Source organism: Eucalyptus grandis, chromosome 5 (assembly GCF_016545825.1).
Source record: "Eucalyptus grandis isolate ANBG69807.140 chromosome 5, ASM1654582v1, whole genome shotgun sequence".
In the NCBI taxonomy this organism is placed as follows: Eukaryota; Viridiplantae; Streptophyta; class Magnoliopsida; order Myrtales; family Myrtaceae; genus Eucalyptus; species Eucalyptus grandis.
This window is the reverse complement of record NC_052616.1, coordinates 34617875-34640467: the sequence shown is the minus strand read 5'-3', so window position 1 is coordinate 34640467 and position 22593 is coordinate 34617875. Positions and strand designations below refer to the sequence as shown.

General features: G+C 37.9%; 2 protein-coding genes and 1 long non-coding RNA gene across 4 annotated transcripts; all 3 read left to right on the top strand.

Annotated features, from left to right (window-relative positions):
* The first annotated feature begins 2973 nt into the window (after positions 1–2973).
* On the top strand, positions 2974–3342 carry LOC120293858 (toll/interleukin-1 receptor-like protein). The gene has a single exon (XM_039313631.1). The coding sequence runs from the start codon at positions 2974–2976 to the stop codon at positions 3340–3342; it is 369 nt and encodes a 122-aa protein (XP_039169565.1).
* Positions 3343–5867: 2525 nt separating this feature from the next.
* LOC104444951 (disease resistance protein RPV1) lies at positions 5868–10075 on the top strand. The gene is made up of 5 exons (XM_039313630.1): positions 5868–5890; positions 6081–7176; positions 7264–7542; positions 9804–9962; positions 10067–10075. Exons 1-5 carry the CDS (start codon positions 5868–5870, stop codon positions 10073–10075), a joined length of 1566 nt encoding a protein of 521 aa, XP_039169564.1.
* A 5290-nt stretch (positions 10076–15365) lies between these two features.
* On the top strand, positions 15366–18520 carry LOC120293133. Of its 2 annotated transcripts, XR_005550828.1 has the most exons (4): positions 15378–15493; positions 15628–15722; positions 17410–17518; positions 18089–18520. It is a non-coding gene; the product is annotated as an uncharacterized LOC120293133 (long non-coding RNA). The 2 variants fall into 2 exon arrangements; XR_005550829.1 differs by lacking the exon at positions 15628–15722 and having other exon boundaries at positions 15366–15493.
* Positions 18521–22593: the final 4073 nt, after the last annotated feature.

Sequence of the window (22593 nt, the reverse complement as noted above, 5' to 3'; positions counted from 1 at the left end):
ACACCTAGGGTGCTTACCTTTCTTCCTAGTTTCTTTTTCAAGTGGTTCTTGGCCGATGAAACCGACAAATTATCCTCGGGGGCCTGTGGAAGTTGGCTTCTTCAACTGGAAATGAGATCTGCAAAAACGAACTGACAACGAAGGTTTTCGTTGAGCTCTAACATTAGACTTCAAAACGTATTTTGTTGGAAAAATTGACACCAAGCCAAACTATATGTATTCTAGTCTGGGTTAAAAGTCAATATTTTCCTCATTTGTCTCTCAACTTTCTCAAAAACACTGGCTTTCCTCACTCGTGACCAACCAGTCTCGACACTTAGAAAAATTTCGGACTTTCTTGGCCCGACAGGAGGGCACTGTTTCGGGGGCTTTAGGAGGCCTTCCCGATCTTCATTTTGGACGTGCGACCTATGGATGGAAAGATATTTGAGTGAAGTTTCACTCTCTAGTTTAAGGTTTTGGCTAATTTTGGCTGCAGGTTTGCGAAAATCTCACTTTTCTCTCAGAAGGTTGATCTGGAATTTCTGGGTTTGCTTTTCTGGAGTTGCTTCTGAGGGCCTCTTTGGGGGACGATTCCGAGCTCTCTCCTCTCCCTCCCGTCTCCTCTCTCTCTTCTCTCGAAAAACCTTTCTTCCGTGACCTTATCCCCCGAATTAAGGGATTTTTGGTCAGCCTTTGCCCACCTACTCTTCTGACTTAGCCAATTTTTTAACTTCTGCAGCTGTTGAGTGTGCAGGTTTTGCTGCGATTTTCCGGTGCTGTCAGAAGCTTATCTCTGGCCAATTTTTTTATCTTTTATCTTTTTTTTTTTAATTTTTAATTTTTTTTTTTAGGGAAAAAATCTTCCATTTTAAATACCTAGATAATATATATGCAATAATTTGGGCAAAAATTAGGTGTCAACACCGCTCACTCTACTCTTATCGATGTGCCTCTTCATCATTGACATGACACCTCAAAGGATCTCTACTCTTATATTTGCTCACTAGCCGAGGGGGTATATTCGTTTTGAACAAAGTTACAATCGTGTCTCTTGTTACGGTTCTTCTTATATGTAAAGAAATAGGTATAGATATAAGGTTGTGATTATTCGAAAACTGGCATCTAATGAGTCTGTTTTGATTATTTGGGTCTGATGTTTGTGAAAGTACTTAAATGAAACGACGGACATACTCGAGGAATTTCTTCTGGATTATAATCATTCATATGTTCATAGCATGATTCAAATCATGATTGGTAATTTCGATTCACCCATTTCAACCCTGTTTCTTAAGATTTGCATGTGGCTGAGAGTTACTACGATTTTTCTTGTTTTGTTGTTCTATATTTTCATGTGGGTCCTGGTGCCGTTCAATGGCGATTGCTGGAGAGGAAATAACTCAAGATCGATGACTTGAACGTTAATCTCCTTCATTGGTTTGTCCCTAGCTTTCCTTCTATCTGCTTGATTCGGTTGTATTTGGATGTGACCGTACGTGTTGGGTGACTGGCGATTGGAATGATGACTAGTGGTGGCCGCTAACAACGGCGGCGGCGGTGGCATCGGTCTAGTGACTGGAGGTTGTTGATAGGGAAGCGTGTCATTTTCAGTTCAAGAAAGAATAGACATGAATCATTGTCGAAGTTTTGGTTTTCTCGTAAGCGTGGGTTCTAGGGTTGTTACGAAGAAGATGATGGGGGCAAGAAAACGAAGTAAAGAAATTGTAATATTTTTATATCTCTTGAGTGGTCACAAGGTAAATTACTATACAGCAAGGAAAAGTTGGCTTCATGACCGAGATCACGAGAATCCACTGCCCTAAAGTTGTTTGTCTGGTTGTGATCTTTATTAGTCCCTACTTTTGTGGGCCACAAAGAAACTCGTGTGACACAGTTGTACGCGGTCTTCGTTCTCCAAAGTTCGAATATTTTATTCTTTGTTGACCCTGCCCCAAAAAAGGTAATGCATCTTTGCCTCTAGTAAAAGAATAAATAAGCAAGAAGATCAAGGGGTGGGTGAACCTAGGTTGCACCGATACGGAGTGCCATGACACAACATGACACATCGACACGTCATTTCTTAAAAATAAAAAATTTCGATCTACCGAGACATGTTATATATTAAATAAATATTTTTTATATTTTTAATTAATTCCAATCTAATTTATAAATAATTAATTAATTAAAAACTTATTATAAATTTTGAATGATTAGTGTAAATTTATAATAAGTTTTTTTTAATTTCATTATCCCAAATTTACTTTTATTTCTTTAAAATCAAACCCCGTCCCTCAAAAAAAAAAAAAAAAAAACCCGCGGGCCCAAACTCCCTCCCTTTTTTCCTGTCGACAGGCCCCACCACCTGACAGCCGTCCCTTCCCCTCCCTCCTGTCATTTCCTCCTTCCTCCAACACGCAAGCCCCTTTTTTAATCTTTTATTTTCCTTCACAGTTCTCAAAACCCTAGCAAGATACAGCACCTTCTTCTCCTCCTCCTCGCCCCGCCGCACGACGCCTATCTCCAAAAGCATCGAAGACTCGCAAGAAAAGCACCAGCATCCGCTGAAGGAGAGGAAAAGGGAGTAACCCAGAAAAAATTTCAGTGGAAGGGATCGGAAAAGAAGGCGGAACGCGCAGTCCCTGTGCGTGGAGAGGCAGCACAACGCTGCGAACTCCTCCTCCCCCTTGCTGCCGCCGCCGCCCCACTCGACGACGCCGCCCTCCCCCGCGAGTGCATCCCTCGTGAAGTTCCTCCTCACGGCCCTCGCCTCACTCTTTTCTCTTTCTCTGGCCATCTCTCGCTGTCGCGGGCTCGCCTTCACTCGCGGCCTCCACCCTTCGGACACGTGTGTCGAAGCGTGTCCGAACGTGTCCGAGCGTGTCCGAGCGTGTGTCGACGTGTCTCGGAAGCTCTGGCAACGTGTCGGTGCTACCTAGGGGTGAACTACATGAAAACAGAGTCTCAAATTTTTAGCAAATAGTTGTTGCCGATTGGATGGCTTCTTCATTGGAACCCAAAAAGATTTATGACGTCTTCTTGAGTTTCAGAGGTGCAGATTTGCGCAACAACTTCATTGGCCATCTTTACCAAGCTTTACACCGAGATGGAGTATACACTTTCCGAGATAGTGAGGAATTGAAAAAGGGAGATCAAATATCGCCAGTACTTATGAAGGCTATTGAAGAATCGTGCATCGCAATCATCGTTTTCTCTGAGGACTATGCTTCCTCAAGGTGGTGCTTGGAAGAGTTGGCGAAGATTATAGAGTCCAAGGAGCAAAAGAACCTCATTGTTCTACCAGTGTTTTATAAAGTGGACCCAAGAGAAGTGAGAGAGGGTAGAAAGAGTTATCGAGATCTCTAGCTAGGCACGAGTTTAAGTTCGGGAAGGATTCTGAGAAAGTGAAGAGATGGAAGAAAGCTCTTTCCAATGCTGGGAATTTGTCCGGTGGCACTTTAATGATGGGTAAGTAGAGTGGAGTCCATTTTTTCTATAAGAAAAGTAATCTTTACAATTAAGTATGAATATTTAAAAATAAATAAATAAATAACACACACATGCTTATAAGTATAGATGCTTCATCTTATGATTCCTGAAAATTCTTATGTCTGTTAAGTTTAAGTTAGTAATTCCATAAGAGAATTGGTGAATCTAAGTGTAGTTAAGAAAGATAAATAAAATTTGGCAAAAGATAAGAAAAATTGATAATTAAAAGAAGAATAAACTTGACAAGTAACTCAAACGAGAATTGTTAACGTAAGATTAGTTGGCAACTTAATTGAAGAAAATTTGTTAAGTCACTTAAATTAAGATTGACAATCTCAACAATGAGTAAGTAAGAAACTCAAATGAGAGCTAGGAACCCAATAGAAAAGTTGGCAAATTAAAAGAACAAGTAAACATTGATAAGTAGTCAAGTGAGATTTGGTAATCCAAAACTTTTAAGTCATTATCTAACATTATCAAAGATGGTAAGGGCCTGTTTGGCAACTTGCCAAACAAAGGCCAGATTCTGATTTTTTGTTCCCGGAATCGCCTTTGGGACGAGAATCGCGTTTGGTAAATTTTTTGTTCCCTGAACAATTTTGGACAAGATTTGAGAATAAAAAAAATTTGATTCTCGTCCGAGAATCGAAAAAAGAATCAAAACGGTAAAACCTTGTTCTTCTCTTTCATCATCTCGGTTGCCATTCGCCATCGCCAGCCGCCGTCCGCGCCGCCCGCCGCCGGTCCGCCGCCGGCCGCCGGTCCGGCGAGATCGCCGGAGGCTCGCTAGGCCGGGGCGAGTCCGGCGAGCTCGCCGAGGCCGGGCGGCGTCGCCCGGACCGGCGAGGCCGACCTCGGCCACCGACGGGGCCGGGCAAGCCTCGCCGTGGGCCGGGCGAGCCTCGCCGCAGCTGGGCGAGGCTCGGCCTCGCCAGACGGGCGAGGTCGAGCCTCGCCCAGCTGCCGGTGGGAGGCTCGCCCGGCCATCGGCGAGGCTCGCTCGGCCCCGTCGGTGGCCAAGCCGGCCTCGCCGAGGCCGGGCGAGGCCGGCCCGGCCCGGCGAGGCTCGGCCGACGAGCCGACCTCGCCGAGGGCCGGTGGCGCTCCGGTGAGCGTCGCCGCCCTCGCCTCTGGCTGGCCCGGTCCGGCGACCGGCTAAATGAAGAAGAAGAAGAATAGGAAAAATGGGAAAAAAAGAAAAAGAAAAAGAAAAAAAGAAAAGAAAAGGAAAAAAAAAGAAGAAAAAGTAAAAAGTAAAGAAATTATTTAAAATTTATTTAAAAATCAAAAGAAATTATTTAAAATTTATTTAAAAATCAAAAGAAATTAATTTGGAAATGTAATCAATTAATACGGTACCAAACGCAATTCTATTCCGTAATAAAAATTTCCGACAGTTACCAAATACGTGTTTTTACTCGGAATCGCTCCCTGAACAGAATCAAAAAGAATCGCCTTATCGAATCGGCTCCCGGGAACAGAATTGTTACCAAACGCGCCCTAAGTCACTCTAATTATGTTAGTAATTTCAAATAAAAATTAGTAAATTCGAGGCTGTAAGTTACGCAAATCAAATTTTGTTAGTTTGTATGAAATGGGTAATGTGCAGTTTATAGCAAGTAGTTGGTGATTTTATGAAACTATTGGCAAGTCACTAACAAGTTATGTGAAAGAAAAAGTCACCGATTTTTTTTTTTAATGGCAGTTTTTTTACAATTACCAATATTTATTAAAATTCACCAGCATGAAAAAAAAAAAAAAAAAAAAATCTAATTTTGGGCATCAAATGATAGAATTATGCCTTTAGCTTTTGCTAAGCCCTGTTTCATTTGGGTAAGGTTATGGCTCTTTCTTTTGGATCCTTGTTGCCCTCCTCAATGTGTAATAAAGGTTCTAGAAATTTTATCAATGGGCTATTGAGTTCTTCTCGTTTCATTTTGGTAAAATTGAGTTCCGTAGATTTTCCATTTTGGTCGATTAAGTCTAAAGTCGTTACAACTGGCATTTTGAGTTCAAAAAATCACATGTGGCTTTTCATGGAGCAGAAACTTGGCTTTTTTCAATAATAGAAAATCGACACTGGGACTTTATTGGCTGAAATATTCACTGGCTCATTTGAACAGAATAAAAAATTAAAACTTGATTGACCAATGGACAAAATGTTAAGTAGTATTATTGCGCTTTCCCCATTTCTTAGGAAGGAAAAAGTTCACAACGCTTGATACAGGCTGATTACTGTTTACGAGCCACCTAAAGGCAATGACATCGTGCTTCAGGGTATCTAATAATTTTGGAATCAAAACTATAATCACCGTTTAATGATCTAAGGAGTGCTTTTTGATTAAGCGTATAAATAAATCACATATTTGTCATGTAAATTGTCATGTATAAATCAAGAGAACATGAGTCACTTGGATAACTTAAGGTTAAAACCTTGGAACTTATTTTGATTGGTGTGGAGCTCTTGGAATTCTAGTTTCCCTCGGTGTGAATACATTGGCTATCATTAACTGAAAATGTGAGCATTGCTTTGTCATTGTTGGCAATGTGCTCTCGTTATTTGTTTATTCAAATCACTAAAATGATTCTACAACTTGTTTTTCTGTTTTTGTCAGGGATGAGTCAGAGCTTATACAAGAAATTGTGAACAAGATCTCCACTTACCTAGACCGTCCTTTACATGTTGCTAAGCATCCGATTGGCATATATTCCCGAGTCACTGAGTTGAAATCAATGTTAAAACTTGAGTCTAATGATGGTGTCCCTATGGTGGGATTATGGGGACAGGGAGGTATAGGGAAGACATGTTTAGCAAAAGCTTTTTACAATGCTCTGTTCAGAAAATTTGAGGGTGCATGTTTTCTAGCAAATGTTAGAGAAACTTCAAAAGATAGCAGGGGTTTGGTTACTTTGCAAGAAACAATACTAAACGATATATTATTACCGCAACAAAGATTAGAGGTGTCCAATGTGGATGTAGGTAGTAATCTAATACAACGTAGACTTGGTCGCAAAAAAGTTCTCTTGATCCTTGATGATGTGGATGCCTTGTGCCATTTGAATGCTTTAGCAGGAAAAGGCAAGTGGTTTGGTAATGGAAGTAGGATCATCGTTACTACAAGAGATAAACAATTGCTAACTTGTCACCGGATAGATCAAGATCATGTATATAAAGTTGAAGCACTAAGTAACAGTGAAGCTCATGAGCTGCTTAGTAAGCATGCTTTTCAAACACACCAAATCAGAACAGATCTAGTGGATGGTGCTCTGAAATATGCTAAAGGCCTTCCTTTAGCACTTGAAGTGTTGGGTTCCTCATTATGTGATACAACAGAAGATGTATGGGAAAGTACAATAAAGAAACTTTCTAGGAATCCCGACAAAGACATTAATAATGTGCTCAAAGTGAGTTTTGATGGATTAGATGAAAATGAGAAAGAAATCTTTCTCCACATTGCATGCTTCTTTAAGGGGTGGGCAAGAGAGCATACAAAGAAAGTTCTTGATAGTTGCGATCTTGAGACAATTGTGGGATTTGATATTCTCATTAAGAGGTCCTTGATAAGCATTGAGGGTGGAATCCTACAAATGCATGACTTGATTCAAGCGATGGGTATGGATATTGTGAACCGAGAATGTAGAGATGATCCTGGAAGATGCAGCAAACTATGGTTGTATGATGATGTCGTTGATGTTCTGTCACGTGACATGGTAAGACTTGTGAATAAGATCAAAATTTTGCTACATTTTTTACTCTTTTACTGAAAATGCATTGTCTAAATTAGTTGTGTATTACAGGGAGATTGTGCTGTAAAAGCCATAGTGTTGGCACTACCTAAGCCAACAGAGATGCGTATCAATCCCGATGATTTTACAAAATTGAGAAGGCTTAGATTGCTCATCTTGCACAACGTGCATAGTTCCTTTCAAGGTCCTATATGTCTTCCTAGTGAGCTTAGATGGTTTGAATGGCCTGGATGTGCTCATGAGAATCCAAAATTTTCAGCTAGTCCAAAGAAATTAGTGGGACTTAATATGAGTAAAGGCAATATCACAGAAGTTCTAAAACAATTTAAGGTACGCATTACCGACATAGACCTTTTTATTATCTACTTAATTTGTATATGTAGATGCGTATTATACGTATAGTATATGAAAGGAAGTGTTGTTCCTCTATTTCAAGCACCAACTTGCTATTTTCTTTCAAAAGACCCTAATTACTTATGTTAGATAAATTTTTACGTGCAGCAAAATTGACATTTGAAAAATTAAGCGAAAAACTTCATTAGAAATACTCAATGGAAACATTTTTGTTAATAAAATACAAAATAGAAAGAAGTTTTATACATATATGTGGAAAGAGAAAGAAATTGCAAGATTTAAAATTTTTCTACGAAGGCCATTGCATCATTAAAAAATTCGACTTTTCATATTGAAATATGTGAGAGATAAAAAAAATAATAATCAATTTCATGTATATGTCCATGGTATAATATCTGTAGAATAAATCAAGGATACTTGATGGAAGGAATATTAAAAAAAAAGATTGGAATCTTTTAAAGTAGGAGATCATCTTTGCCTTATGTATGGTATCGATAAAGTTTGCGTACTTTTTAAACCTAATATCTCTAGCTATCGACTTAGATGTATTTCAAAATCGATTAAATCTACCTAGCGATGAATTAATGCAATTTGTTGTCAGTTGTTTACATATAAACTTTTTTTATTTTTCAAAAACAAAATTGTATATTAATAAAAAAAAAAGGGAAATAAAACTATGACGTGTCTACCCGTTGACATGTATATATAAGTAAATTACCGAAGGAGTTGCTGGTTCAATGGTAGGCCACGTACCCAATGCACGTTCAGCATCAATAAAACTGGCTGAGTCGAAGGTTTGAAAGCAAGCAAGGCATTGTTAATTGCTTAAATAATTTCTTAAGGAGCAGCACTTCCAAGTGGACATAATAGTGTTTATTAGGAACTTTGCCAGTAATGTGTGTCCACAACTAAATCAATGTCAGTGATCCAGTAGGGGCATTCACTAGTTTCTTAATAGAAAGTTAGAACTAGATTTTGAATCGAGTACATGAAATTTTTATTTTCTTCCAAATGTTTTTCAAAGTTGGCTTCATCGTACTTGCATGACTTCAAAAAAAAAAAAATTATTAATCTTTACACATGTACATTGTGAAAGTGTTTATATCCCCCATTTGTCTACAATATATAGTTAAAGCCAAATCTAGTGGAGTCTTCATTCCTATGCTCGCCACATGGTACTTCACTTTATTTTTGTGATTGCCATATGACATCACACGTGGAATAGTTTTGTCACATAGTCCACATCCACACTCGCCATGTGGCACTTTACTATGCTTCTATGGTTGTCACATAGCATGACGTGTGGCATAGTTCTGTCATGTGGCTTGCATTTGCATGCTCGCCACATGACACTTCACTTGAATTTTGTGATGCCACATGCATGACACATGACACATGACATAGTTTTATTCCAAGCTAATTTTCATCTGCTAGATTTGCATGAGGAGTACTAGTTTGGGATTTTTTGTTAGACAAAAATTAGTTTGGGATAAATGTTTATTAAGGGTTTTTGTGAGATGAAAATTAATTTGGGGTAAATTTGAATAATGATTTGGGATTTTTAATGGTATTTATTCTAACTTTTTAAATAATTGTTAACCCAATTTTATTTGTGATCTTTTTGTATTGTGTATTTATATATTTTCATTTTTTTCAAATAATCTCTAAAATGTAAAATGATGAGAGTTAGGTCGAATTTGCTAATCTGTATATGCGCGCGCGTGTGTGTCAGTACTGGTAAAGTTTTTAAGTTTTTAGTAATTTCTACTCAGAAACCGGAATAGAAGGTTTCGAGTTGTCTGATCTACCAAAGGTCCTTGCTTCCTTCCACTTTAAGAGTGTGGTGGCCAGAGCTTATGTAATTATGAGATATACGCCAGGTCAATATATAGATTATATAACAGTCAAGGATATGTAATTATCCATGAGAAACCCAATCTTCTCCTGTTTTGTGTAGCCAATTTTATAATCCTCAACCAAGCCAAGCCCCTCCAATTAAATTATTATATTGTTAATGATCAATGTATAAAATCATGGACAACATGAATGATGTTCGAAATTACATTACCATCATTTCACAAGTTTGACTCCCCCGTCTATGTACAACAACTTACATAGGCCAATGTAGACTCAATAGCAAATCACTTCTTTAAAAAAACAAATTGCTCCATATATTGACAACCTAAAATATAATAATTTTAGAGTGTTCATCAAAGTTGGTTTCTCTATTTTTGCAGGCCTTCCAAAATTTGAAGTACATTAATTTCAGTCACTGCGAGTTGATGGTTTGCACGCCAGACCTCTCGTGTACTCCAAATCTCGAGGAATTAGATTTTAGTAATTGCAAAAACTTGGTAGAAGCCCATGAGTCCATCGCATATCTTGACAAGTTGCAGGTGTTGAATTTAAGCATGTGCAGTGAACTTAGTGTTTTTCCCAATGTGCTCATGTCGAAAAATCTACGAGTTCTCAATTTTTATCATTGCACGAAATTTGAAAGGTTCCCTGATATTTCACATAAACTTGAAGGTTTTGAAGTGCTTTTCTTAGAAGGGGTTGCTATTAAAGAACTTCCTACATCAATAGAAAATCTTGCCGCTTTGAAGATAATGTATATACATGATTGCAAGAACCTGGAACATCTTCCATCTAACATTTATAAGTTACAAAACCTTGAAAACTTGCGAGTTCAGCATTGCACGAATTTAATCGAGTTTCCACAATACGAGAATTCAGTTGATTCATGCATGAAGGCCGGACTTTCAAATTTACGCCAATTAAACCTTACAGGATGTAATCTGTCTCAAGTAGAGTTTCTTGAGAATCTTTCCTGTTTTCCACTCTTGGAAGACTTAATTTTGTCGGCAAATAATATTACTACCCTTCCTTCAATCAATAAGCGTGATCATTTGGTTAGATTGAGAGTTCAAGATTGCCATCAATTACAAGAGATTCTCAAGCTTCCCTCATCTTTGAGATATTTTCTAGCGAAAAATTGTGAATCTCTACAAAACATTGAAGACTTAACCACAGTTCATAGTTTTGTCCATGGAGATTTGGCTGATATGGTTATTGACTCACATGGCAAGGTTAGACTCTCTCTCTCTCTCTCTCTCTCTCTCTCTCTCTCTCTCTCTCTCTCTCTCTCTCTCTCTCTCTCATAGCAAAAAATGCAAGATTGAAGGCTTAAGAAAAGTAAACAAATATGAAGTGGTTCTGCAGGTATATGCATGTAACATTGGTGGCTTCTGTACTTTTATGGGAATGATTTCTATAGCATGAGACTTGTGTATTAATGCAAGCAAGGATCAATGGATCTTCTCATTTGGGTACTAATATTAACTTGGATACTTTTTATCGGTCTATCTTTGTAACAGGATTGGCCTATATTTACACTTATCCCCGGAGGAGAGATGCCACAGTGGGTCCTTCCCATTGAAGAGGGCTTCCTATCTTTCATGGCTTCAAAGGACTTGTATGACAAGATTCTTGGATTGGTAATTTGTTATGTTCTCAATAATGATCGACTAGGGCGACCCTTCTTTCAAATTGAATCGAGTGTTAATGGCAAAATGCAACTTTCAAATATAGAAAATTATCATAGTCGATTGGATTCGGTTCATCTCGGGATTGAGTACGCCTTTCCATCTAAATTGTGGGGCGACGTCGATTTTGTTCAAATCGATAGGCGTTATTTACAATTTGGTCTTACATTATCGGGTGAAAGCCTTAACAAGTGGGAGTTCGAATAATATGCAAGCAACTAGGGGAAGATTTGAAGGTTGAGCTTCGAGATAATCAGCTTATAGATCCAGCTTTACTCTACGAGGTCGGTAATGAATTAATAGACTCACTAGCGGAGAGTTCACTTATGCACGAGGATAATTCGAGCATAGCAGATCGACCGGAGGACTTGCAAGATAGTCAAATGGGTACCAAGGAACATAGTCATACAGGATCAAAGAGAAATCATGAATTTATTCTCACCCAAGGCATGCGAACTAAGATTATATCGACTTCTAGTTCGACCGGCAGAGATGAAAATGGTGGTGTCGGCTTGCAGCTTTTGTTATTAGAATGATGGGAACTTGCTAAGGAAGCGATTGGCAGGTAGGAAAGTGAACTCAGCTGATCTTCATTACAATGCCGCCTTCTTTTCCCTTCTCGTTTTCTTTTTCTCAATAACAAGCTGTTAGTTACCCATATATTTCCATTGCGGTATTTTATGCGTCACTCTTAAAACTAGTGTTGACTTTGCTAGCTACGATGATGGAAATGACCAGCCTCGGAGAGAGCTCGACAAGGAGAGAGAAGCTCGACCTGCTTCTAGACTTATAATATCGAGAAAATGAGTTCGAAGGTTGTGGCTGGAGAGTTAGATGAGCGGGCTTGGGACGTGCATTTTGATGCTACTGGAGTGGAGGAACATTTCGGAAGAGAAAGATACAACACACTCTGTGGGCATTCTCTGTCTTTGTTTCCAATTTTACTCTCTCTATCCATGCACTTTTCAATCTTGCGCTTTCATTTCCATGAATTTTTGTTTCAATTCATTCCCTTTCTAGGTAATTTCAATTTTCATTGTATCTGCTTTTATTCACACGTATTCACCATTTTTGTACTCGTATACGGAACCATGGAGCGGTCCCGATTGCTCTCCCTTTGCTCTATTATTATTATAAATAGATTCAAACATGTGTTTCATAACAATTTATCTGTAGCCTCGAGCGTATAGTTATTCCTGTTATATCATTTTTGTTTGCGAAAACGACTTTTTAAAAATTATAAAAGATTTACCGTGAAATAAATGGAATGTATCGAAATCGATCGTTTTCATCTTTCTCGACAATTAACCTTCCATCTATACATCAAACCGTCTAATTATGTACTTTTTCGTTCGCTCTTAATCTTCAATTTCTTCTTCTTCTTTTTATTTTCCCGTTGTCGGTAAGCTCCTTCCTTTTTTATTTCTTCTTTTTCTTTGATTTTCCCGTTTGTTAGGAAGCTCCTTCCTTTTTCCTCGCCATAGCCAAACTTCCAACCCCATCGATACGACACCAGTGAGCTGTGACGAAATGGAAGATCACCACCTGCCATCGGAGGTGACGAACAGAAGAAGAAGAAGAAGAAGTTCCTCTTACCGAAACGGAGTCCCTAGCGAACCCGACGGCCAGCGGAGGCGACGGACTGCCACCGCCAAACGAAGCCATGGAATTTCCATTGCTTCCATTGCTTCGGGTGAACGATTCTCTGCTGAGGTTCGTTCTGCGCTTCGTGCAGCTTGCTATAGATTAGGTAACGCCCGGCACATCCGAGTTTTATTAAGATGATTTAACACTTGAGCTGGATTTTGAGTTCGATTCGTTTGGTGCTGCAAATGCGCGGGAACTTGAAGGGTGTGTCGTTGAATTTGTTTGGGAGACGCTGAATCAGTGTTTCTTGGTGAGTTCTGTCTGGGGATGCTTGGTAGTGAATTCACAGGTTAAAAAACTGATTCTATGCTGAGGTTCGAAGGAAAAACAAGCGAGGGAGAGGAAAATAATGGGAAGTAGGTTGTGCATGGGTTGGTTCAGTCCCCGTTTCAGGCTAAAAAACTGAGCCAATCCGGGCACTGTAAATTGGAAGGGATGGATAGATTTGGGTGATTTTGAGGTGTCTATGTACTTATCATACATATATGCAGCGGGTGATAGGTTTGCCAAGAGAATTGAATTCTGAGAAACTCTTGGATAGGGCTTTGTCTCTATGTTTTTTGAGGCACTTGGAGAGGCAAAACAATAGAGGAATGAAGAAGATGCAGTGAAATGGCATGCCACCAGGAAAATTGACTTGACTGTCGAGTCCTTTAACCACTTCTTGACTCTGGCAACTAGAGAGAATTGAAAAACAATTTTACTTGGGAGTGTGAGAGTAATATGAACATTGGTTGTGCCCATGTATAACTGGTTAGGTGGTTATTTTCTTTTGCCCTGTGGACTGTGGATATGAAAAAGAAATAATCACCAGAAACACAGAGTTTACATAACTTATTCAATAGAATAGAGACAAAAAGCACAAGAAGTTAATTGTCGATTCTGAATTCTCTGGCCTTTGCAACAGTTTAAAATTCTCTTTTTATCCTTATGTGCTATAGCTTTTATGAAGGAAAATGACCAAGAAGCTAAAACTACTAGATGCTTCTTGAATGTTTGAGTGAAACCTGATCAATGAAGGATAAACTTCTGACATATCAATAATAAGACACATTGGAATGAGCAACATGTAGTTTCTCAAATTAGTTGTAGTTTTTGCTTTGGTGTTGTTAGGGCCATATCAGTTAAAGTGTCAGGCAGGATTTGCATTTGAATTACAGGATGAGTATGTATTACTTATCATTACTTGGAAGTTTGTGACCAAAATATTATACAGGACCTGCAAGATCTTGATCTTATAGCTAGGAGATATGATCCGAATGTTTGTTTATCATTTCTTCTCCACCCCTTTTTATAAATTTTGGATAGCACTTTGCTATTGTTCTGAATTGATACCCTCACATTATCCACTCACAGTTATTGTTAATCTTTCTTGTGTTTCTACTTTAAACATTTCTTGAATAAATGCTAATATAGTGTATCTGAACAAATCTGTTAAAGAGTAGAATTTTCTATGCATTATTGGGCTGTAAATGGTTTTGTTCCCATTATTCTTTCAAAAAATATGACTATGGCTAACAATAGCAAGAATCTTGCTTTACTATGTACAATGTTTCACGATTCTCTTGTGCCATCGTGCTCTGTCTAAATTTCAGACCGAGAATAATCAAAGAAAAAGCTTTAATCAGGAGAGAGAGAATAGACGAATTACATTTATTTTTTTGGATTGAAATAAAGCTGTTGCAAGCTTCTGGACCAGAATGTTGACCGCTCATTGATTGTGCTGTATTGCATGCTTGAAAATGTTAACATGTTCTTGATGGCCTCAACGGATTATAAATTTATAGATTATTCTGGGTACTATTTCTTGCTTTGCATTACATGAGAGCAAGTTGTTATGGTGGCTTCACCTCTCCTGATTAATAAGGTGTTGTGAGAGATGCGAAATTCTAAAGTTCAGGGAACCGAGTCAAAAGACTTTGCAAAATCTCAAGTATGGGGAGTTTAACTACAATTTCACGTAAAATTTTGAAGAATATAATGCTTGAGTACTAGAAATTAGATCGAATACCTAATAGTGAGAAGCAAAGAGAGTTGTCCATGCTTCATGCATAAGATCCTCTCTTAGATTCTCAGTGTTGTGGGTATTTAAAGATAGATAAGAAATTTCCGGATAAGGTGTATCGATGATTCTGTTTTACAGAAAGTGATTTTCTCAATAGGATTAATAATCTAACGCAGTTGGCTTTGACGAAAATCCTGTCCCTAGGGTACATTGTATGCACTCTAAGTTCCCTCACTTAGTCTGCATGCTGAGCAAGAATGAGCACCATCAAGCCTTAAGAGTATAGTCAACATGGAGCAAATATGAAAGAGGCGATTTGAAGAGGAAGTAGACAAGTTATATTGTGTTGTCATTATTTGCTTTTGTTAACTATTTTTTATTTGCTCTGCAAATGTTCTCAACTCTAAGAGGAAGAAGAAAATGGCACTGAGAGATGCACCTCCTTGAACGTTAAGTAAGAGTAAAAATAAATAAATAAATGTGAAGGAGAAAACATGTTTCATGAAAGGCATTTCCTAAATTTATGTTGAAACTACATTAAAAGCAACTTTCTGTGTGACAAATTTCCAAAGTTTGATATGCTTTCTTTATTTTTCTCCTTGTTTTTTTCCTAGGCAACAAGACATGCAGAGATGGAAGCTCTTGATATTCTTCTTGAGCAGTGGCAGTGGGCTGGATTTTCATCTGCAGAAGTTGCAGAGAAATTTTCAACACGCTCCCTTTATGTGAGGTGAACCATGCATAATGTGTGCAGCAGCAGCATTAGCAATCCTTGGTACCTCTGTTGGTCATACTGAAATAATACTAAACTTTCATCAAATTTATTAATTCAAATATGATTAGATGACTCTTAGCCATTTTTAGGTGTAGAGGAAGCATATTATGGCTGTGCAAATGATAAATTTGGAGGCTGTGGCTCAATAGTCATTGCATTTAAGTACCTCTGAGGCATGCATTAGGTCAGTTTCGGAACTTGCTTTTGTTGCTGATTTCATATCTACTTAGCTCCCCTTTGAAATTGGGACATCTGTCTATTGACAAGTATAGCTTACTTGAGGTTTATATGACTTCTTATGTTGATTAATGATGGATATGGTTTCATAGTAATTATGTTTGTCGCCACACTTTAAATATTGCGACACATAAACATGAAATGAAATGGAGGTTTATGGAACTAATTTTCCACCTTTTCTGTTCTTTTCCGAGTCTAAATCTAAGAAACTCGAGTTTCCAGAAGTGTCAAGAAGTTACGTCTCTTCTTGCATACATGAGGGCATGTGCTTGTTAAATAGTGGCGTATGGCATGTGTTTCCAGTATTTAGCAAGCTTAGCTTCTTCAAAGAAATATGATATTTTAACTGAGGAATTTCTGATATGCCATGGACAATGTACTTGATAAAAAAATCTCTTTTCTTGTTTATTAGTTGCAATTGTCTCTTCTTGCATACATGAGAGCATGTGCTTCCTAAATTGTGGTGTATGGCTTTGTTTCCAGTATGATTTTTCATCTGTCTAATGCTGCCATGATCTAACATTTCATGTTTCCTAACCTTGTTCAGAAGTCATTAATTTTTTACTCAGACTTTGTTGACATAAAAGTTAAAAACTTAGTGAAATAGGATCTATTTCATTGTGATTGGAGCAGGGCATAGAGTAGCTGATCTAGATTACAGACAATGTCTTTCTGTTGAATTATTAGTTTTAAAAGAAGAAGCTCAAGTATGCTGCTCTTAATAATCTAAAAACAAGTGAAAAGTATTGTGGGAAACATGAAGTAGCTCATTGCCTTTCTGAATACGACATCAAGCAAGAGGATGCTCCTTGCAGATAAAGGACCACCTTGTGAATCTAAAAGACTAGCCCTAATTATTGCATATTTTCATGATAGAGAGAATGAGACTGTTGTTAATAGGGAGCATGGTTCATATGTGACGTTTGGAAGATGGAGCTAATTGAAACCCATCCTAGCCAGTATTAGTATACAAGTAATCCATAAATCTTCTCTCAAGCAGATCACCAATGCCAATAACTCCATGAGAGAACTTGTCCATCTGTATTAAAAGCCTCAAAGTATGCCCTGTTTACAGCATGTTGTTTGATCTTGAGGGACGTTAGGTTTAAACCCTAACCCAAACACACCTCTTTTAATTTGATGCAAGAAGTTTGCCAAGTTGTATAGCCTAGTTATTGTCAAATGATTTAAATAGTACACTTCAGAGTTAATATGCTTGCCTGAATATCTATTTTCTGTAATACAGACCTAAATGTAAACTTCCTAAGTTAAGCATCCTTTATCTGCGAACTTGTTTTTGCTTGGATGATATTTTCTTTTGCATAGTGCTTTGTCAATTAGTCTGCTAAATTATCTCTTGAATGGTATTTGGACATGTTTTTCAAATAGAATCTGTTTTGGGTTCAAAGCTGGCGAGGCTCTGTCAATTATTCTGCTAAATTATCTCTTGCATGGTATTTGGACACGTTTTTCAAATAGAATCTGTTTTGGGTTTCAAGTTGAAGAGCTAGGTGAAAATGCAGAATAATTGGAAATAGTTGGTTGCTTCCACAGAAATTTAATTTTTTTTTTCCCTTTTCAAATGTCTCTGTGATTTATGAATGTTTCCAACTTTTTTCTTGTTTCTCTTGCAGTAATGGAAATCTGATCAAATGCAACCTACGTATAGTTGATTCAGTGGAATGGTGTTCAGCCATATAATGGTTGCAAAGAATGGGTGTAGAATTTGCTCAGTAACAAAAGGTAAGAGTCATAGATGCACAGTCTTTTCTTTTGGCCAATTTTCAGATGCCTTGTTTATCAAATGTAGCTTTTCCTCTAGATTGGGTATTCGTAGCCAGATTGTCATTTGAGAAATGGGACGTCATGTCCTTGGTTAAGGAAAAAGACAAAGTGCAGTATTTTAATAGCTAATCCGTTCATTAGACTCATTGAGAGAAGTATCTTCTTGATTCTTATTGTGAATTACTAACATATATGGTTCTTGGTCGAGCAATTCTCCAATTTGAGCTCTTTAGTTGCATATATTTCAAGAGACTGATCTGACCTTAACTTTTTCATGCTTCTAAGATAATTAGTATGCTTTGGCAACTCATTACATACAGATAATATGGTCTTGAAATAATCTGTCTAGGCAATTATATGATTAATTTGATTTCCTTGTCTATTTTATAGAACTCTGTAACTTGAATGTCATTTCTCATCGCCATCTTCCCATCCTTTTTCATTCATTTGATGTATATGACATTGTGCGGTATATGATTAGTTTAAATATTATAGATAAATACTGAATGCTAATATTTTGGATTTCAGCTCCAAAGCCTCACAGGTCATGGGTTACTCAGGCTTCTTATTAGATCTGTGTGCATTGGTTCCTCCTGTTGAACCTCTAATGGCTTTGCACGACTAGGTAAGACCTTCGGATTATGATTGTCGCTTTTCTGAACATCATGGACAACATTTATGGTATTATGATGCAACTCTGTTGCATGTTGAATGATTGTCAGTTACTTATGCATATAGTAAGCGGGCTGCATGGTGTAACCTTCTATAGTCCTGTTAAAAGGGAATGGCATGAATTATGGTGCTGTGGCGATGTTTCTTGCTGTGGCAGTAGGATATGATGCTCATGCTAAGATGGAGTATACCTATAGCTATAGATTTCCTTGTATGATAGTAGCCAGTCACAACGAGGACACTTTAAAGGTCTTCAATATGAAGTTAGACAACATCCTTGCTCTTCATTCCTGATTTGATTATTCCTGTTAGTTAATCTCTTCATTTGACTATAACCTAAGTCAAACTTGCAGTTCAAGGTAGTTCCCATTTTTGAGGTGATCTCGTCGTGAGATTACTTCTAAACAACAGTTTTTTGACTCTTTGTATTCTACATGTAAAGCACAAATCTGGATGTGATATCATTGGTGCCGATTCTAGCACAATAAGATATTCTCCTATTTGTGTGTGATATCGGAAACAGTTAATTATTTTATCGCAAATGTATGTTCAAACGGCCTTTTGAGCGCAGCCCAGCCCATTGCTTCAGCCCATAACTCGAGCCGATAGGACCCTTAGCTCAACTCGTCATGGCTGCGCCTCCACCTCCGCCTCCGGCGCAGCTCCTCTCCCACTGCCGGCATGTCTCGGCTACCGCCGATAACTCCTCTGTTTGGGTTTTCCCCTCTTCGGCAGCCATCACTACACCACCTCGCCTGTGACTATCTCGATCTCAATCCAACTATGCTCGCTCCGTGATCCTTCAAGCACCATGCTCCAGCCTCCTCTTCTTCCGTCATCCGTCCCTCTCCAGCATTGCTCTGGGCTTCAGCCTCGGGATTGCGCATACCCGGCGTCGAGTTTCTGAGGGCGATGGCTTGAAGCCGTTTGTGGCCTTCGCTGACTCATTAATGACGCCCACAGCTAAATCTGGTCGTTTTGTATCTGACTAAATTTAAATGTTGTTTGGTGTTTATGATTCTTTTAAACGACAACGTGTCCCGACGGCCTCCTCTCAGTTCATTCTTTCTTTCGACTTCTCAGCCTCAGGGTTGGGCTTTGATTCATTGTCCATGTGCTGCCCCATCTTAAAATGAGTGATGCAATATCATGCTTTAGATTAAAATTTCCCTTTTCATCGCATGGATGACAAACATGTCGTGATCTCATTGGAGAATACTTCTCATCAATGATGAAAAGCAGCGAACGACTAGTGACCACGACTATGACCAGTGACAATAGACGGTGGTAACGGCATTGGCGACTGGCAATGCTCACTACTAGCAACTGACAGCCAAGAAAGGGAGGCGGTCGATCGAGTTGTGCTTTTGATAGTTTTGTAGTTATAAGTTACAGTTAACACACAAATGTGATGTATCAATTAAATCAAGTTTTAAGCACGCTCGCTTAGAGCATGCTTGTATATTTTCAATATGGGAATATGCCTGTTGTTGTGAATAAATTTGTGACCGATGAGAACGTCCGTTGGTCTCTGGACAGTCGTGCAAAGCGTTTTTGTTAAAGAAGATGAGTGAACATCAAGGAGAGACGAAGCTGCCATCTCTACCCCAGATATTGATGGAGGGGCCGATCATAAGGCCTTTGTTTTCAAACTTCCTTCCCTTTTTTTTCTAATTTTCCTTTGTTTTGTTTTGGCCACTCCTAAATTTTCTTCGCTTTTCAAAGGAATTATTGTCTCGTCGTCATTTACAGGACCACCATTTCAAAGCTTGAGTTGTGCTGTTGCTTCTGTTGCAGATAGTAATTAATTCCTATGATTTTTCGTAATATTTTTTACAAAAAGATAAGAAAAATCATAAACTCATATACATGTGCATATTTATCCAAAACAAATTTTTTGACCAGAAAAAATCGTAAAATTATATGCCTGTGACAACTTTACCCTTCGTAATTTTCCATTGAATTTTACCGTCAAATTACTAAGTTTAATGACACGCGACAATTAACAGATATACCAGTTTGAGGTTTCACTCTCCGTTTGTTATAGGTGTACCAATTGGTGGGTTTTTGTGGTATTAAATAGAATGTAAATTTATCACAAATATATCATTTTGGAATTTTTGGTAGTTAAAAATTAGTTTAGAGTAAATTTATCATAAATATAAGAATTTTCTTTTTTGGTGAAATAAATGTAAGAATTTCGTATTATTGATTATCCAAAAATTGATTTAGGGTAAAAATTTATTGGTTTACCAGTTTGGAGTTTTTTGTGGTAGTAACTATTCTTTTTAAAAATAATTTTTTTGGTCCTAAAACTGCAAATTTGGTTGTTAAATTAGCTCCTTCTACTGGAGGTTGGACTATTCTTTTTTTCTTTTATGTGGTTGAACTACTCACGGTGGTGCTTTTGGCACCACCAGGGAGCCCTTGGTAACGGATAATTGCTTTGTATTTTTTGCAACAAATTTGTCTCATTTTTTTTTAAGGCGAAGCTTATAAGTTAGAACTTGAGCCCGTAATGCCGAGGATTTGAGCCACTTTTTAAATATCTGTTTGTAAAGCCGAAGGATTAAAACGGATATTGGTGATACTTTAATCACAAAAGAATGAATTTCGGTTTTTTTTTTTTTTTTTATAGTCTTTGCAGTGTTTGTATTGTATGAAATTTTGCGTAGAAAATACTATAAAATGCACAAAAGCACGACCTTTTTTTTTTTGGCTGGTGGAACAATCCCTGAAGAGATCATAGAAAACCTCGTTAGTCACTTCTCAGTCTATGCCGTGAGAATTTCAAATATTGAAAGACATGTGAACTGGAAATGATATTTTGCAATTTGACCTTTTTGGTTGTTATTTTGACAATTAAATTATGGGTTTTGTTAACCATGCAACAATTCTATACACTATAAATTCTGTGCCCTAATTTAATTTGTGCATCAAGAACTTCCAACTTGAAGATTTCGATATGAATAAGAGAACCAAAAATCATTTGGTGCAATTCACTAATTTTATTTATTAAAGCTCAAAATCAGATCTCGAGTTTTGTTCTACAACATATATCAGTTCTACTATGTGAATTTCATGTCATGATATTTAATTGGGTCGCGAAAATTTCAATCTAGAAGTTTCATAAATTTTCTGAATAATTACCTTATAACCAAGTAAACGAGCTTCAAATTAGTTATTGATTTCTTATCATGCTACGCACAGCAATTTCGGTCATTTTGCATCTTTAATTTTAAATGAAATCCACTCAAGGCACCCGAATCCTAATAGTTGGATCATTGTTAGTTTTTTAGATGCATGAGTAAGCTTCGTGACACTGTTTCTTGAACTTAAATGTTATTTAATTTATTGTAATTTCAAAATTATTATGCATATACTTAAGAATGCATTTGACCGGCTGTGGATTTATTCACTACCTTTTCGATTGTTGGTCTATCTCTTGATAAATCAGAGACTTTATTTGGAATTAAAGCTTTCAATTAAGATTTTAAGTTTTTCATGTATAATAAAATCGAGATAGAGCTTCAATATGCTAAAATGATCAAATTTGTTGCATTCTAATGCCAGACCTGGAACGAATCAAGAGCTGGTTGCGAGTTGGTTAAGCTACCCGGCCAAAGGTTGAAGAATACTGTACGTGTATGCGTATTAATCGATTCTTATCTAAATCGCCCACAGTCGGTGTATTGGATTTCTTTGTAGTACAAGATGTGCCATTGTATTGGTAACAAAGAGAATTCCTGATTGTCTGTTGTTGCATTCTCTACCTAAAGACAAGTATTTAAAAAGAAGTATAACAAAACTCTCGAAGTTTTGTTTGATCGTCTCTTTTCAAATGCTAAATTAAATATAAAGGTATTGGTTAGTTTTGATCATAAAGGACAGAATTTTTATAAAGAGATTGTTTCTTGATTTTATGGCATTTAGATTGCCTCACACATATGTTGAGTTTATCAAATAGAGTAACATCTTGTTACAAAGTGCATCAACTTAGTGATATGTATAGTATATCTCCTTCATGAGATGCATAGCGCTTGCCACATCAAAAATGCGTTATTATAGAAAACTAAATAAATACAAAAATGAAAAGTTAAAAAGTGAAAAGGAAAAGAAGAGAGATTGATAAGTAAATAATAAAGCTCCAGCCCATCCCTTAAGTTCGGCCAAATGCAGCCCGGTCCGACCACAAGCGCAGCCCAGCCCATTCCATCAGCCCATGACTCGAGCCGGCAGGACACTTGCCGTCGCCACGCCTCCGCCGCCGCCTCCGCCTCCATCTCCGGCGCAGCTCCTCTCCCTCCGCCGGCATGTCTCTGCTACCGTCGATGGCTCCTCTGTTTGGGTTTTCCCCTCTC